This window comes from Haliotis cracherodii, unplaced genomic scaffold, assembly GCF_022045235.1.
Source record: "Haliotis cracherodii isolate W230 unplaced genomic scaffold, xgHalCrac1.p SCAF_4, whole genome shotgun sequence".
NCBI classification, from domain to species: Eukaryota; Metazoa; Mollusca; class Gastropoda; order Lepetellida; family Haliotidae; genus Haliotis; species Haliotis cracherodii.
Window position 1 is genome coordinate 14,247,852 of NW_027266297.1, and position 18,913 is coordinate 14,266,764.

Sequence of the window (18,913 nt, forward strand, 5' to 3'; positions counted from 1 at the left end):
AACGTTGTGAAACATAGACACCAAAGGCCAGGCGTCTCGTAACAAATGCCCAATGGATCAAGGAATGAAGATTTTCCTTAAGTTTATCTTGTGGGATGATAGAGCTTACAAAGCTGTAAAATCAAATGTTTCATTATTTTCTGAGATTGCGAAAAATCAAACAAATCCTTTGAGTTTGTGAGAGGTCAAATCTTGAATAGAAACAAATTCTACCTGGCTCCAGACAGTCACAATCTAAAGCGATGTTGTACATATTTAACATAATTTTAGTTAAAGTCGACATATCGCATGGGGTCCAGGCTCTGCCAGTCTTGTGGATTTTTCTAAAGATATTTATTTGAAAGTTGTTTGACGTTTGTTTATGTCAACGATCATAAGATTCTGGCACGGTTATTTGACGACGGGACTTCGCCGTAAGATTACGTATATGCATTGGGTTGCATATCAAAGGCGACGGCTAGCTTCATCAGACATCCGATCTTATTAAACCTGTAGGTCCATTGATAGTATCGTCTAAATCTTGATAACCAATAGCTTGATTTACCAGTGTTATTCAAGGGTAACGTCAAATGGCATGGAGAAGCAAGATGCGGTTCCAAGTAGTGAACACTGCAGGTAGATCTTACATTCTCTTCCTCTTACATGGGTCGTCAAACAGGAGACCCAGTTTTCGAAATCCCACATTGCTATAGTAAATTGTAGGGCTCCGATGATGGTCGGCGTGAGGCAGGTGAGATCGTGTTGTTTCGATTAGATCATTGGGCATTGGTCGTCAGGACGAAGATTCGGGTTCGCATTTCCCCATTGATATACTATAGGTATCCAGTCTTGAAGCAGGGCAGGCGATAAAGTGTTCTATAGATTAGATCCTTTTACATTTGCCGTCAAACCCGAGACACGTGTTCGAATCCCCACATTGGTACAATATAAGTCGACTCGGTATGAAGCCGGTACAATTAACAAAAACCTGCCAAGCTAAAGAGTGTTTCATTTTGTGCAGATTGTCCGGGTTTTAAGGAAAGAGTTATTTTTTTTGGTTTAAACTTTTCCTCCATTTTTGCTAAATACATTGTAACAATGTAATTATTGTGGCAAAAAATGTTATTTTCTTCTTCAACAGTTCGAAGCATAATTATTATTTTTGCAAGCATTTTCTTTTTTGCAGTGTATTTTTTTCGATAAAATCCAAGGCTCCCTCCAAGTATCCATAAAAACACTAAAAACACATACAATGTCACGCAAGGCTTTTATTGACGGGAAAAGTACATCATGTTTGTTACATTACAGACGCCTTCTCATGCCGAGTCGAAGAGATACAACTGTATTCTGTGCTGTGGCAAGGGTCCTCTGTCTTTGAAGGGGACGTTGGAGAGGACTGCCTACTGCTGTGGGGAGAACGTTAAGCTGAAGGTGGAGATCCAGAACGGCTGTGACGAGGAGGTGTGGCTGGTCTGTAGAATGATGCAGGTGCGTGGTCGTCAGGCTATTCAACGAAACCTCGATAGGCCGAACCCCATTAGTCCGGAAACTCCCCCTTCTATATTCAAGGGGCATGTTTGGAGATGTGATTCAGGGCTGTTTCTGTAGAAAGATGCAGGTTAAGGCTCTTCAGGGTGTGTTTGCTGATGCATGGTTCAGGGCTAGATCTGTAGAAAGAGGCAGAGAAAGTCTCTTCAGGGTGTTTGGAGATGTGTGATTCAGGGCTGTTTCTGTAGAAAGATGCAGGTTAAGGCTCTTCAGGGTGTGTTTGCTGATGCATGGTTCAGGGCTAGATCTGTAGAAAGAGGCAGAGAAAGTCTCTTCAGGGTGTTTGGAGATGTGTGATTCAGGGCTGTTTCTGTAGAAAGATGCAAGTTAAATATATTCAGTATACGTTTGTAGATGTGTGATTCAGGGTTGTTTCTGTAGAAAGATGCAAGTTAAATATATTCAGTATACGTTTGTAGATGTGTGATTCAGGGCTGTTTCTGTAGAAAGATGCAAGTTAAATATATTCAGTATACGTTTGTAGATGTGTGATTCAGGGTTGTTTCTGTAGAAAGATGCAGGTTAAATATATTCAGTATACGTTTTTAGATGTGTGGTTCAGGGCTGTTTCTGTAGAAAGATGCAGGTTAAATATATTCAGTATACGTTTGTAGATGTGTGGTTCAGGGCTGTTTCTGTAGAAAGATGCAGGTTAAATATATTCAGAATACCTATGTAGATGTGTAGTTAGGGCTTTTTCTGTAGAATGATGCAGGTTAAATATATTCAGTATACGTTTTTAGATGTGTGGTTCAGGGCTGTTTCTGTAGAAAGATGCAGGTTAAATATATTCAGTATACGTTTTTAGATGTGTGGTTCAGGGCTGTTTCTGTAGAAAGATGCAGGTTAAATATATTCAGTATACGTTTGTAGATGTGTGGTTCAGGGCTGTTTCTGTAGAAAGATGCAGGTTAAATATATTCAGTATACGTTTGTAGATGTGTGGTTCAGGGCTGTTTCTGTAGAAAGATGCAGGTAAAGTATCTTCAGGATATATTTGCAGGTATGTACATGTGATTTGTGGCTTGTATGAAACGGAAACTACAATATGAGGTGTGGTTAAATGGGGTTTGGCGTCAAGATTAGTTCATTCACATAGTGACGTGAATGCATCTTTTTGTCTATGGGGCAATACTTGTATTTGTACTGACGTGTGTTTGTTGTATAATGCGAACCTACTGACATGTAGCAGTTGGATACCCAACCCCAAGCCGACCAGTCCTTGTTTAATACCCTTATTTCCGAGCGCTAGACAGGGTAACAAGTGCCATCATTTAACGTCCTTAGGTATGATGCACCAAGGTGATAGGATCGAACCATTGACCTTTCGCTCTCCGGCGGACACTCTATCCACAACGCCACGGAGGTGTGTACTCAAAGAGGTTAAATACAATTACTACGGAAGTTGAGTTATAAGTGGATCAAACAATTCCTATATTATCAGTTAATTATCAGTTATTATCAGTTAATTCTATGTAGTACAGGTAATTCCGTCATGGTGGACATGCATGGCCTGGATCAGATTCACTACACAATCACGGTAGGTAACTCTATGTAGGGCAGGTAATTGTGACATGATGGATCTTGTTTCAGTACGTGGAATATTTCATCAACCGTGGCGTGCTGGGGCTGTCCAAGGAGCTGAGACATACGGTGATGCAGGTGGAGAGTCCCCATATAGAGCCCCATACCACTACAAGTCTGGATGACCTCTGGCATCAGCTGCAGGTGCCGATCATGCCCCCAACCATGGTGGATGTGTGTGGCCTGGTACAGATCTACTACACGCTCAGGGTAGGTAACTCTATGTGGGATAGGTATTTGTGTCATGGCGGAGGTGCGTGGCTTGGCACAGATCTACTACACGCTCAGGGTAGGTAACTATGTGGGACAGGTCATTCTGCAATGATTACTGTGTGTGGTCGGGATCTGCACCACACTTTAGGTATGTTGCACAATGTGAGGCAGGCAATTCTGGTACGATAAATGTTTGTGGCCCAGATCTGCAGCATGCTGAGGATTGATAACTTTATGTATAACAGGTAAGTTTGTCATGGTGGACGTGTCCAGCCTGGATCAGATTTAGTACACGATCAGGGCAGGTAACCCTATGTGGGATAGGTATTTGTGTCATGGTGGACGTCCATGTCCTGGATCAGATTTACTACACGATCAGGGTAGGTAACTCTATGTAGGGCAGGTAATCCTGTCATGGTGGACGTGGGTGGCCTGGATCAGATTTACTACACGATCAGGGTAGGTAACTCTATGTAGGGCAGGTAATCCTGTCATGGTGGACGTGGGTGGCCTGGATCAGATGTACTGCACGATCAGGGTACGTAACTCTATGTAGGGCAGGTAATTCTGTCATGGTGGACGTGTGTGGCCTGGATCAGATTTCTTCACGATCAGGGTAGGTAACTCTATCTAGAATAGGTCATTCTGTCATGGTGGATGTGGGTGGCCTGGTTTAGATTTATTACACGATTAGGGTAGTTAATTCTATGTAGTACAGGTAATTCCGTCATGGTGGACATGCATGGCCTGGATCAGATTCACTACACAATCACGGTAGGTAACTCTATGTAGGGCAGGTAATTGTGACATGATGGATGTGTTAAACTTCCAAACTGTCCATACACTCACGGTAGGTAATTCTGCTATGATAGTTGTGTATGGTTCAGATCTACTACACGTTCAGGGTAGGTAATTCTGTCTAAGGGTAGAAACTACAATGAAACAAAGCAGAGGTTTAACTAATGTTTACATCTGATATGGATTTCATCTGAAATGTTCATAATGTTATCAGCATATTACTTAAGCATAAATGTGTTCACTGTGAAAATGCGTCCCTATAAATAGACATATGTTCATTATACAGCTGTGTTTGCGGATGGAGAAATCTGGTGATGCCTTAGAAGTAGAGATGCCTGTTACCATAGCAACAGTTCCATTCCGCATCCCAAGCAACCCCATACCGGAAATACAATATGGTAAGAACTATTCCCTGGACACACAGCCAAGAAATCCCAGAACTAAATTGTGAACTAACTTATTTGAAGGGGGCACAGCTGGCCCAGTCGTCTAAGGCGCCGCGATTCGCTGTGCAGAGTTGCGTCCCTTTGGCACGCCATAAACCTATGATTGTGGGTTCGAATCCCGGTTCGCCCCGATTATGTTTCTAGGTTTGTCAGCACCATACCAATGCTCGTGGGTTTCACCGAAGTGGTGAAGTGGTACTCGTCTGAGACCTGCATCACTTAGAGGTTTTCTCCCACATTAAGTTGACACGCTGCGATATAACTGGAATACTGTTAAAAGCGGCGTTAAACACAACAAACTCACTCACTCACTATTTGAAAAAAGGTTCATTTTAGGAAATCATCTACTTCGGCTGAATGACATTCAATAGAAGTGAGGAGTCTCTCCCCTCAACTACCTGATACCAACTAAGCCTGAGTTAAACTTCCCTTATCCTTATCAATATTCCAAAAAAAACAATTTTCTGATATTTTCATGCAAAAACTGACAATTGATTAAATTTTGGGTCAGTCAGCGCCATACTATGATGGTGGGTTTCACCAAAACAGGTGTGATTTGCATCACTTTGGATTTTCATCCCACTTTAAGCATATTAAGACATGCCATGACATAACTGAAATACTGCTCCAGCGGGGTTGAACCAAATCCACTCACCTCCTTACAAAATACGTATAAGACGTAGACTTCATTGAGACCACACGTGAGCTTCCTCTGGATGTAATGAAGTTCGATGTAGCAAATAGTTTGTTATTACAAACCACATTTAAATTCATTAGAAGTGGTAATACATGTTATCGAACAAGTTTAAAAACGAACTTAACGATGTAACGAATTGATTCGATATAACTTGAGTTCCATATATCCGAGGTTACATGATTTCGAGTTTCACCTGAGTTTTATACTGTCTCAGATGTAGCAGCCGACTACGTTGAGGGAGGGATGTACATCAGCTCGGAATTCCAGCTTGGCCAGGTGTATATGGGAGATGATGAAGATTCGGACACAGACAAGGAGATTCTCTACCGCCCTGTCTATGTATGTGTGCCCCACAAACGCCCAACACCGAGACACAAGACCAGATCTTCTGACATCAAGAGAAGCACTTCTCCTAACTCCACAGATGCCCTATTGCCTGAGTCTGCCGAAATTCCCCAAGTCGCGACACCTGACGAAAGATCCATTCGTGAAAATGATGTTCAAGTACAGCTTGATAAAAGTTCTGTCAGTATCAAGATTGTCAGGGATACTGAAAATACCCGTCCAAAGGACGACGATCTAAAGAATAAGGAAGAACTCCTAACTACTACTAAGGATGAAAGGAAAGATTCACAAAAGGATGCTGTGCCCATTCCAATAGTAAAGGAATATTGTGTCCAACAAGTGGATACCTCGGATGGTTTCAAATCAAAGGATGATTCTCTTCCCATCGCGAAGGAATCTGATGCTGTTGTTATTGATAATATTGTTCCAAATGACAAATCGGTTAAGGAGTCAGCGAACAAAGGTCCCACAAATGTACCAATCATCACAATGTCCGCCCCAGTCACATTGGACAACACCAGTGCTACTAAAGTCAAACAGGATACTAGCACTGCCGTATCGAAAGGAGATGGCACTGTGTCGACTACTAAATGTAAAACAACTTTCAGAGAGGTGCACGAAACGTCATCAGCTTTGCTGGTAAAGACAGTGGAGACTGTGAAGGTGAAAAATATCGTCGTCAGCACCAACGAGACTGAAGAACGCGAATTTAAAATTACTAAAAGCGAGCATTCACATTCAGATGTAAGCTCACAACGAGCACAGGGTGTTCCTTCGACTGTTGAAGAGAAAACAGAGAGTGTCTGATACAACCAGAAGATCTTCTTGACTGATGTGAATTTCCAGCATCCGTCTCATTCAACATTCCCTAAAATCCGATTGTGCTTTTATTGGAATATTGGGAAACGGTTCATATTGCATGTGACAAATCCAATGTCAATCTCAATAATCAATCTGTAGTTCTGAAGTCCCCAAAGTGTCCCTTGTCATTCATCGTATGTGAAAAACCCAATGCCCTTTCAGGACAAAATAAGATGATGATAGTTCTGAGAGGATTTGAATGTGCTGACCGCATGCTGAACCTCTCATGACCTTCACAGTGAAATAATTCCTACATTCCTACATTCCATGTTGATATCTGTGAGGAAATGCGATTCATAGTTGAAATGGAAACAATTTTATACAACTCGCGAAACTGCTAAAGCAATTTATTCTGATGTTGATATCTTGCCGACACTGTTTGTGTTCTCAAATGAAGAGGAGTCGACTTTATGTTCTCTACAGAAGAAACGTCGACTTGTGTGCACTCTACTGAAGAAACGTCGATAGTGTGTTCTCTTCTAAAGAAATGTCGACTTTGTGTTCTCTACAGAAGAAATGTCGATAGTGTGTTCTCTTCTGAAGAAATGTAGACTTTGTGTTCTCTACTGAAGAAATGTCGACTTGTATGCACTCTACTGAAGAAACGTCGATAGTGTGTTCTCTGCTGAAGAAATGTCGACTTTGTGTTCTCTACAGAAGAAATGTCCACTTGTGTACACTCTACTGAAGAAACGTCGATAGTGTGTTCTCTACAGAAGAAATGTCGACTTGTGTGCACTCTACTGAAGAAACGTCGATAGTGTGTTCTCTACAGAAGAAATGTCGACTTGTGTGCACTCTACTGTAGAAACGTCGATAGTGTGTTCTCTTCTGAAGAAATGTAGACTTTGTGTTCTCAACAGAAGAAACGTCGACTTGTGTGCACTCTACTGAAGAAACGTCGATAGTGTGTTCTCTTCTGAAGAAACGTCGACTTTGTGTTCTCTACAGAAGAAATGTCGACTTGTGTGCACTCTACTGAAGAAACGTCGATAGTGTGTTCTCTTCTGAAGAAATGTCGACTTTGTGTTCTCTACTGAAGAAATGTCCACTTGTGTGCACTCTACTGAAGAAACGTCGATAGTGTGTTCTCTACAGAAGAAATGTCGACTTGTGTGCACTCTACTGAAGAAACGTCGATAGTGTGTTCTCTACAGAAGAAATGTAGACTTTGTGTTCTCTACTGAAGAAATGTCGACTTTGTGTTCTCTACAGAAGAAATGTCGACTTGTGTGCACTCTACTGAAGAAACGTCGATAGTGTGTTCTCTTCTGAAGAAATGTCGACTTTGTTGTGTCCTCTACAGAAGAAACATCGATAGTGTGTTCTCTTCTGAAGAAATGTCGACTTTGTGCTCTCTACTGAAGAAATGTCGACTTTGTGTTCTCTCCTGAAGAAACGTCGATGTGTCAGATAATGCCATGCCAATACCATGGATTTGCTCTTTCCGGGAGAGAAGTCCCATAACTCCCAAATGTTTTTGTATTTTTGCAAACTGTTTTTGTAACCCAACTGTATATGTCTTGAAGGACTTCAATGTTCCCACAGCCCTGCTGATTAACGTATAATCTCCACAAAGAACCAATGGCTAATCACGTCGTAGATACTAGTCTTCTACCACGATGCTTCCACCTAGTGTTGTGTACCAATACTGCTTGCGCCTATATAATGTTGGGGGACATTAAATAGACAATGCGTGGACAATAAGCTAGGCTTGAAATGCATATAACTTATTTCCTCGAAATGTTTTTTTGGTTAGGCATACAAAACAAACCAGTGTTTCGGGTGCTATGGTCGTAGGTAGTTAGGTAAGGATTTATTGTAATGCATTTTGTTAAATACAGCTAAATCGAGTCACACATGTATCGACTTATCTGTAGTTTAAGACAAACGGTGTGCCGATATTAGACCAAGGTGTTGCTTATTCTACAGGAACAATTTTGTAACATTATCTAAAACGAAACTGCCGGGCAAAAGAAAGTATACCCTTAAAAACGGATCGAAACGTTACTAGGCTGAAAACAGTCGCTTAAACACTGTAAACTCAAGGTCCAGAATCGGGTACTGGCATCAGATACCCGTTTTTGTTTCATATTTAGCCACCCTTAAAATGGGTGTATACTTTGTTTACCCCGGCAGTCAGAGTCTATATCGAGTTAATGGTGTTCATGTTAATGATCATTTCCTGGCGACTGATTACAAGCAGGGTCTAAATGTCAAGTCGGGCTACAACAGCCACACGTGTATTTATTTTTTGGCTTCATAAGTTTTCAATACATGCCTTTTTGAATAGGTTTAGTCACATTACGTCAATGCATATTGTTTTCTGTAATGGAGATTCAACAATATGACACACGAAGTCTACGTAAAAAAGTTCAGAATATGTTTTATCTTGATTTATTTTAGAAACGTATTGTGTTTATACGCATTAATAATTTCCGTCATGTCTGTTTACAAGGAAATGATTAGAACTTCTATTTTTACTTCGAGTTACTGCCAAAAGAAGTAGGTGTTGTTGATAAATTTCTAAATCAGTATTTAGATGTAGACATTACTACACGAGGTGCTGTCATATACCACTCATATAACAATGATTCGTCGTTTCAAAACGTATCTTTTGAAACAACTAGTTTTAAGATAAATATTATATGACAGGCACGGGTGCAATAATCTGTCACAGGCTAGAATCGCACCATTTTAGCACCGAATTGATTCATATTGTGTCTATTCCCATGATCGCAGTGGCGCATTGATACATACCACAATCGTCATGAGTAACGTCATCCGACTTCCTGCTTACCACTCATACATAGGAACGAGAAACGTATCAATTACAGTCTGGAAAGTAGTCCGTCATAATCTGACCTTAGGTCAAGGCCATGGAGCAGCCAACCATGGACCTGGACTTGAATCTGGTAGTGTTTGATCCCAGTTATCTCAAACGGTTTTCTCACCCATAGGTGTGTAAGAAAATGATACAGGACTGGTATGTAAAACTGTAGGAAAGGATTTCTCCTTTTGACTACAAAAACCTTCGAGAAAACTTCGAGGTAAAAAATGTTTCTATGTATTCAATAATTTGAGAACCTCGTTTGTTCGAGGTAAGAGTTTTTAATAAACGGGACACGAGATTATATAAATATGTACCTACACCCTCGTCAGAATAAGGGAATTTTGAGAAAAGAAATTTACTTCGAAATATTACTGAAAAGACGCGAGTTGAACGTATATCAACAAATTGCCTCGGTATTGACTACATGATCATTTTCCTCTTTGAGTATGAACGAAAATATTCAATTTGAGGAATGCAACTTTAAACAGTCGCATTATTTGCTTTCATCAAATTTCATATTACATGTAGTATGTAGACACAACATGTCATACTTTGGTGAACAAACATCTTGCTTTTGTATTCGATGATTTTGAGACGATCCCGAACATAACCACTGCTGTTTCTAATGTTTATTTGGTAATATATATTCATATTCATGTTGACTACACAGTACCCTTTACTGCTTGACCATTCCACTGAATAAACCTGATTTTACCAAATGTTTCTTTGTCTTTTCTGTCCTAAAATTCACAGCGGTAGGTTGGGACAGGGTAGGGTATTGTTGTATGTGTGTTTTGTGGGTATTTTTTTAGAGGGAAGGTGTGGGTTGGGATTGAGAGTATGGTAGGGAGTTTGTCTTTGGGGAAATTGAGTCAAAGATTGCGGGTAGGTTAAATCGGCTGTCGTTGGCTGTATGTTGTGGTGGAAGGCAGTGTTGGGTGTGTATTGTCGGGTGTTAATTGTCAAAGATTTATGCCAAGATCAAATATTGGTGTTGCCTTAGATCTACAGATACATCGTCAAACTAGTCCTGATAAAAATGTGAAAGAAACTATTTCGGCTACTTTCAGGGATACTTTGGAGCATGTCTTAAAATGTCTTGAAGTATGTCTTGAAGCAGTGACCGGAAATAATTTCTGTTGCAAACAAATAACCAAGACCGTCGTTCATTTCTACAGCCAAATAAGTTAATGGATACACAGGAAGTGCGCAGGAGTTACCTCCCGCACTATAACTCTTTCATCCTTATATATCATGAATGAATGAAACTGTATAGATAAAGTTTCGATTTGCGTTTTCTTTAGCTTTTAATAGGACATTTATCGATTTTTCAGCTTGGTATATATTGTTTTCCCCATTAAAAACTAATGACAACCGCATTGTAAGTGAGTATTGTTTTACGCCGCTTTTAGCAATATTCCAGCAATATCACGGCGGGGGACACCAGAAATGGGCTTCACACAGTGTACCCATGTGTACCCAACCCGGGTCTTTGACGTGGCGAGCGAACTTTTGACAAATTGACCCCGTCCGAAAATTCCACCTCGTATAATTGCGTTTACAGGTTCATATCTTTTCACAAAATACATTTCCATTTGGCTGTATATAAAGGCAAATGGTTTTGGAACAAGTGTTTAAAAATGTCCACGGTAATGTGCAAAAGCAGCACCGCTTAACCTTTCGCGAACACCTGGTGTCATCACTATTTGATAGTGATTCATAAACACATGCACATTATACAGTCAGAAACGTACAATGGACTCTCCTCATAGCAGGTATTTCTTGTGATCACGGAAGGCGTGAATCGTAGCTATGGATTAGCGACCGATGGTTGTCGGATAGTGAAAGCGTTGTCTGTCCTTTCGCCCAGTCCTTTCTGTAATGCAAAATCCATATATAGCAAGTCTAGATTTTCCTCAGGTTCTGATTGCTCCATCACTGGCGCTCCTTATCACTTTAAATGGAGTCATTCGTTTCTATCAAATTACATATAGCAAGGTTATTCTAGTGAAAGCGCAGCAATACATAGCTACAAGCTATTTCGAACGAATTTCTTAACACACGCACTTTATTTTACTCGTGAAGCGAGTATTTGGACACTCAAACCGAAACAAAGAGTCCTTTATCTGCGATTGACGGGTCAGATATATTGCTGACAACAGTTCAAAATACAAGTTTTCACATAACACATCCGTCAGCTCGGTGAATGTTTCATTGCAAAGGAGGCTACTCTATCCATCTTTGACACCGTGCATGATGTGAACCTGATATCGATGCCTCTCTCTTTGTTATTTACTTTACCTTACTGCGACTTCAACATATGATAAGAAAGAAGGCCACAAGCTCCCCACAGCGATAGCCTGTTCGCGGAGGTATCTATACTATCGCTCCAATCAGTCAAGACTTCCACACTGTGCTAGGGCGGCCAACAGCTATGCATGGAGTTGAACTGGCTACCGACTGAACGTTATGTTTACAACCAAGTGATGATAATCGTGAAGCCGAGTACTCTTTCCCAGCTTACTTGTTTTGTTTGGTTGTCAATATGATTTTCTAATTTATTTCAATCATCATGAATTTATAGTCCTTTTGCTAAATAATCGTACCGATAAATACAAAATAAATACAAATCCGAAATTTGACATTCTGCATGCGCATTGCCTGCCATGAGAACATATTGATTTGGGTGTTAAACTAAAATATTAGGAATAGTTTAAATCAAGTGTTTGAGGTTTTGTTCGGGTGCCACTGGACTCCACCGCCACCGCCATCCCACCTCAACTCTCCTGTTACCGAGACGCTCCTTCTATCTCAACTCTCCTGTTACCTGGACTCTCCCTCTATTTTGAACTCTCCTGTTACCCGGACTCTCCCTCTATCTCAACTCTCCTGTTACCTGGACTTTCCCTCTATCTCAACTCTCCTGTTACCTGGACTCTCCCTCTATCTTAACTCTCCTGTTACCTGGACTCTCCCTCTATCTCAACTCTCCTGTTACCTGGACTCTCCCTCTATCTCAACTCTCCTGTTACCTGGACTCTCCCTCTATCTCAACTCTCCTGTTACCCGAACTCTCCCTCTATCTCAACTCTCCTGTTACCCGAACTCTCCCTCTATCTCAACTCTCCTGTTACCTGGACTCTCCCTCTATCTCAACTCTCCTGTTACCTGGACTCTCCCTCTATCTCAACTCTCCTGTTACCTGGACTCTCCCTCTATCTCAACTCTCCTGTTACCCGAACTCTCCCTCTATCTCAACTCTCCTGTTACCTGGACTCTCCCTCTATCTCAACTCTCCTGTTACCTGGACTCTCCCTCTATCTCAACTCTCCTGTTACCCGAACTCTCCCTCTATCTCAACTCTCCTGTTACCTGGACTCTCCCTCTATCTCAACTCTCCTGTTACCTGGACTCTCCCTCTATCTCAACTCTCCTTTTACTTGGACTCTCCCTCTATCTCAACTCTCCTGTTACCTGGACTCTCCCTCTATCTCAACTCTCCTGTTACCTGGACTCTCCCTCTATCTCAACTCTCCTTTTACTTGGACTCTCCCTCTATCTCAACTCTCCTGTTACCTGGACTCTCCCTCTATCTCAACTCTCCTGTTACCTGGACTCTCCCTCTATCTCAACTCTCCTGATTGTTTGTTAACCGACAGGTTTACTCCGATAATCCGGGGATGTTTAAACAATCTCTCGTTCAGTGAATACCTTCCATTACTTAGCAGCTTTCAATGACATTGTCTTATACGAAATGAAAAAATATATATAAAATGTAACAACTGTGTCAGACGTTGATAATATCGCGTTCTGTTATGCAGGAAACACTTCTTACTGAGATGAACTTCCACGAGCAGTCTTTCTATAAATCCATCATCATTTGTTTATTCTGTACAGTTTTAATAGAAAACAAAAAACACATATTTTAAGGAAGTTTTAATCGATGACATAGTTTACATCATTGAATCATTTAATTCAAAACAACCACATTCATGACTTAAACAATCGATATAAATATAAATGTAATACCCTCTGGCATGAAATAATCTGAAACAATAAAAAGACAATTAAATCTAGCCATTGTACCACCAGACGTGGCAAGATACAATCAGTTACTCAATGCGTGAGACAGTATGCACAACAAGATGACGTCACTTCCGGGACAGGAACAGACCTGTCGCTTACGTCATCGGTCGTTGGCGTTACGTCATTATTTCGTGGAAAACGTAATTTCCGGTATGTACAAAAATGTGTGACGCATGATAGGGATGAATTGTGTCCTTAAAACATGAATTTACAACGCCAAGCATACTGATGGTAGAGTCTAGTAGTTATCATAATAAACCTGGCCACACTTTACAACGAAGAAACTGACGCGTCCAACTGAACAGACTTAGTATCAGACGAGTCAAGGTTTTTCAACAAACAGAAATGCGCATCCTCCAGGTAACCCAACAACACATTCATGGTCATCTAAAGTACTCTAATATAGGGCCTTGGTAACGGAGACAAGAAAGGAGGCTAATATTTGTATGAAACCGTGACATGCATACCTTTCAGTTCACTCAACAAAAGCATGTTACGATTTCACGGAAGGTGACTTTTTTTACTTTGAAAATAAAATGGAAATGCCATGTGTTTAGTGGAATACGTGACCTGATTTGCTGCTGAAATTGACATGAAGAGTCTTAAGCGTCAGGTATACCAACCATCTTCATTGCGTGAAATATACACATGTACATAACATGATCAACAGGGCTAATCTAGGGCTGCAGTACCCGCTCTCAATAATGCCATTTGGGCATTTGACTGGAGATTTTAGTGTTGATCCAGTCTTGACTTGCCGATTATGAAATATCACCTTGTGGACAAGCATTGTGAAAGACGAATTTAGGAAAAAGGAATATTCACGAATATTGACGGATATTCATGAGTGTAGCCCACTTGTATCTAGACCCGTTGCATATAAGAATATCTAATTTTGATATAGGATCCAGATATCCTTAATGATATGAATATGAAACAAACGCAGCGGAAGTCACAGTTCCGAGATTAAAGCAGTCCTTGAACACAATCATCTCAAGTCACGTGGTGACAGAGCCCTCCTATCTCACGAAGTCTCGTCCTGACAAGTCAAAAGCGAGATCTCCTTGTCTCGCTCAGAGCTTGAACACAAATCTCGTTTCGTGAAGAGCTTATAAAATCTCGCCTGTAACCCGATCGCAAAGTCTTGCGATAATCAGACAAAAGCCGAGATTGCATAATCTCGAAAGCATGTAAAGTAAACGAGATTACATATCCACTGTTAGAACTACATAGGATAATGATATCTCGGTCCGGTTCCTGTCAAAGCGAGGCTTAGAGGGAGGTGAAGGACTTTGAGTGGTGAAAAGATATGTCTTATTGTTGGAATGAACTCGAGGAATATAAATAAACACACTATATGAGTTTCGTTGTTGAAATATCGGAATTGTACAGCGCTAAATGACGTAGATAAGGGTGTGCATTAAACACATTGATAACGCTGAGATACTCGCAGCACAGCACATCAGTTTTGATTGTTGAATCAGAATTTTCATAGTGAGATCGCCGACAACAAGCAAATACAGAATGATACACACAGTGTGGCCATAAGAGAATAAAATTTATATTGTAACCAATTTTATCACAAACTTTTATTATGAAATGTTCCCTGCCACATATGATGCGGCACAGAAGGCTGGACAACACATTGCGCATGTGCACACTTCATTGCGCATGGCCATATGAGTAACAGAAACATAATACACTGGGGATGAGGAGGGAGCGTATCATAAACTGTAAAAACTAAACACAGTAACAAAATAATAATTAAAAACAATAACATTTGCATCTAAATGTACCTCGTGGCAATCTGAATAATTTGAATGATTTAGGAATTCGCGTATTCATAAATCCTTTTTTCAACGTTTTTCATTCACAAGCAACAACCTGAATGCTTACAACTGACTGACCAACGAAATAAACCTAGACGGATAATTACATTTCATTATGAAATCAACACAATGCTGAATCAAAAACACAAACTGTGACATTGAAAACACACAAAGCATTTTTTCACAGGACTTGTAAAGTGGAATACGTTATCGACACCAAGAGGTAAAGGGTATGTTCATTTCATCGGTTCTATATACTTTACAATGTCCATTACATGCTGACATGTGATCCATTTCAGTTTGAGGTCAGCTGATCAGTCAGTGTAATTGACAATACATATAGCACACACATACACTACTGTTCAAAACAAACGTTCCTTCGCCCGCGACCTGGATGCGGCGAGTTCGCGGCATGCTCGCGATCATCGGATGTTTGTTTGTACGCTTCTAGTCACAATAGACATCCAACAATCCGGACAGCAGCGCGAACATTTCGCGTCCCGGTTGCGATCGACGGAAAGGCTTTCCTAACAGTAGTGTACATCAAAGCGTTGGTGCTTTATGACAATGCAATCATCTCAAACAGTTCGTAGAATGAACAGAGTCTCATGATGATTGGTGCTCGATGGGGGCTGGTAAGTGAGACAGCATAGCCCTCATCGGGGATATCAATCACCAGATTCTGTTCGTCCTATGACACAAAAATCAACAAGTCTTCTTCAAGCGGTGACGAAATACATGTAAATTCTTGATGCTGTCTCAAACCGGCATCGGTCGTGTATCACTGGGCGAAAGTAGACAATGTCTCTAATACATTAATCTAGCGAACTCGTTTCGTGGCGTTGAGGCTTGGTGAAAAAAACACACTTCAGGTTAAGTATCTAGGAATAACATATAACTACATGTATAAACTCTTAAACTTATACGATGACGAAGTGCAGTGTTAACTAGTAATGTCTTACAGATGAGTGCAATCTGTTAATTACAGTTAGTCGCGGTTATGCCAAACCCGGAAGTAAGAAATAATCGACAAAATATTTGAACAAATCGATTGTAAAACGTACAACTGGTTCCGATGATTAGTATCGGAACTCGTTTTATCACAAGACTATCAGAGTTTGGCAAACCTACACATCACTGTAAATCTTTCTCCAGTTTAGGGTATTAATTCTCTGTTATGAATTATGATTAAAGCATATAGTACTGGCTCTTTCAACATCCGACTTTTCATTAAGATGGATAAATTCAACAACGGTCTGACGTAAGACAAATAAACTAAGAAGAATAAATATATTATTGATCAACATGTCATGATTTTTCATTTGTAACATTTCACTTCTTAATGCACGCTCTGGATAACCTTACAGACAGATTGAGATGGTAAACATGGAGAATATAATGATGTGAAATAGATTATTAAAGATTATTATGACCAGAAACAAGTTATCACAGATAGGTTTCACCTAATGAAAGAAGAATAATGCATTCTGTTTAATGTCTAAATATCATGACAAAATTCGAACAGATGTTTTCAACTTAATTGTTTATGAATGTCATGGAAATAGCTATCCGAAATCATGAAAATGAGTGTCTTATGCATGTAAATGTTTCGAATGCATTTCAGAATGGAAATAAAGTTTGGCAGCATCATGACATAAGTCAATGACATAACCAAATAAGTTAATGGATACACAGGAAGTGCGCAGGAGTTACCTCCCGCACTATAACTCTTTCATCCTTATATATCATGAATGAATGAAACTGTATAGATAAAGTTTCGATTTGCGTTTTCTTTAGCTTTTAATAGGACATTTATCGATTTTTCAGCTTGGTATATATTGTTTTCCCCATTAAAAACTAATGACAACCGCATTGTAAGTGAGTATTGTTTTACGCCGCTTTTAGCAATATTCCAGCAATATCACGGCGGGGGACACCAGAAATGGGCTTCACACAGTGTACCCATGTGTACCCAACCCGGGTCTTTGACGTGGCGAGCGAACTTTTGACAAATTGACCCCGTCCGAAAATTCCACCTCGTATAATTGCGTTTACAGGTTCATATCTTTTCACAAAATACATTTCCATTTGGCTGTATATAAAGGCAAATGGTTTTGGAACAAGTGTTTAAAAATGTCCACGGTAATGTGCAAAAGCAGCACCGCTTAACCTTTCGCGAACACCTGGTGTCATCACTATTTGATAGTGATTCATAAACACATGCACATTATACAGTCAGAAACGTACAATGGACTCTCCTCATAGCAGGTATTTCTTGTGATCACGGAAGGCGTGAATCGTAGCTATGGATTAGCGACCGATGGTTGTCGGATAGTGAAAGCGTTGTCTGTCCTTTCGCCCAGTCCTTTCTGTAATGCAAAATCCATATATAGCAAGTCTAGATTTTCCTCAGGTTCTGATTGCTCCATCACTGGCGCTCCTTATCACTTTAAATGGAGTCATTCGTTTCTATCAAATTACATATAGCAAGGTTATTCTAGTGAAAGCGCAGCAATACATAGCTACAAGCTATTTCGAACGAATTTCTTAACACACGCACTTTATTTTACTCGTGAAGCGAGTATTTGGACACTCAAACCGAAACAAAGAGTCCTTTATCTGCGATTGACGGGTCAGATATATTGCTGACAACAGTTCAAAATACAAGTTTTCACATAACACATCCGTCAGCTCGGTGAATGTTTCATTGCAAAGGAGGCTACTCTATCCATCTTTGACACCGTGCATGATGTGAACCTGATATCGATGCCTCTCTCTTTGTTATTTACTTTACCTTACTGCGACTTCAACATATGATAAGAAAGAAGGCCACAAGCTCCCCACAGCGATAGCCTGTTCGCGGAGGTATCTATACTATCGCTCCAATCAGTCAAGACTTCCACACTGTGCTAGGGCGGCCAACAGCTATGCATGGAGTTGAACTGGCTACCGACTGAACGTTATGTTTACAACCAAGTGATGATAATCGTGAAGCCGAGTACTCTTTCCCAGCTTACTTGTTTTGTTTGGTTGTCAATATGATTTTCTAATTTATTTCAATCATCATGAATTTATAGTCCTTTTGCTAAATAATCGTACCGATAAATACAAAATAAATACAAATCCGAAATTTGACATTCTGCATGCGCATTGCCTGCCATGAGAACATATTGATTTGGGTGTTAAACTAAAATATTAGGAATAGTTTAAATCAAGTGTTTGAGGTTTTGTTCGGGTGCCACTGGACTCCACCGCCACCGCCATCCCACCTCAACTCTCCTGTTACCGAGACGCTCCTTCTATCTCAACTCTCCTGTTACCTGGACTCTCCCTCTATTTTGAACTCTCCTGTTACCCGGACTCTCCCTCTATCTCAACTCTCCTGTTACCTGGACTTTCCCTCTATCTCAACTCTCCTGTTACCTGGACTCTCCCTCTATCTTAACTCTCCTGTTACCTGGACTCTCCCTCTATCTCAACTCTCCTGTTACCTGGACTCTCCCTCTATCTCAACTCTCCTGTTACCTGGACTCTCCCTCTATCTCAACTCTCCTGTTACCCGAACTCTCCCTCTATCTCAACTCTCCTGTTACCCGAACTCTCCCTCTATCTCAACTCTCCTGTTACCTGGACTCTCCCTCTATCTCAACTCTCCTGTTACCTGGACTCTCCCTCTATCTCAACTCTCCTGTTA

General features: G+C 40.6%; 1 protein-coding gene across 2 annotated transcripts in view; it reads left to right on the forward strand.

The window, feature by feature from the left end:
• The window catches only part of LOC139479983 (uncharacterized), a 31,916-nt gene extending 21,924 nt beyond the window's left edge, over positions 1-9,992 (forward strand). For both annotated transcript variants that reach the window (XM_071262943.1, XM_071262944.1), the window contains exons 5-8: positions 1,288-1,467; positions 3,121-3,321; positions 4,409-4,520; positions 5,480-9,992. In XM_071262943.1, coding sequence (XP_071119044.1) covers positions 1,288-1,467; positions 3,121-3,321; positions 4,409-4,520; positions 5,480-6,417 — 1,431 coding nt within the window. In that variant the 3' untranslated portion in view covers positions 6,418-9,992. The remainder of the gene's footprint in view (positions 1-1,287; positions 1,468-3,120; positions 3,322-4,408; positions 4,521-5,479) is intronic.
• The last annotated feature ends 8,921 nt before the right edge of the window (positions 9,993-18,913 follow it).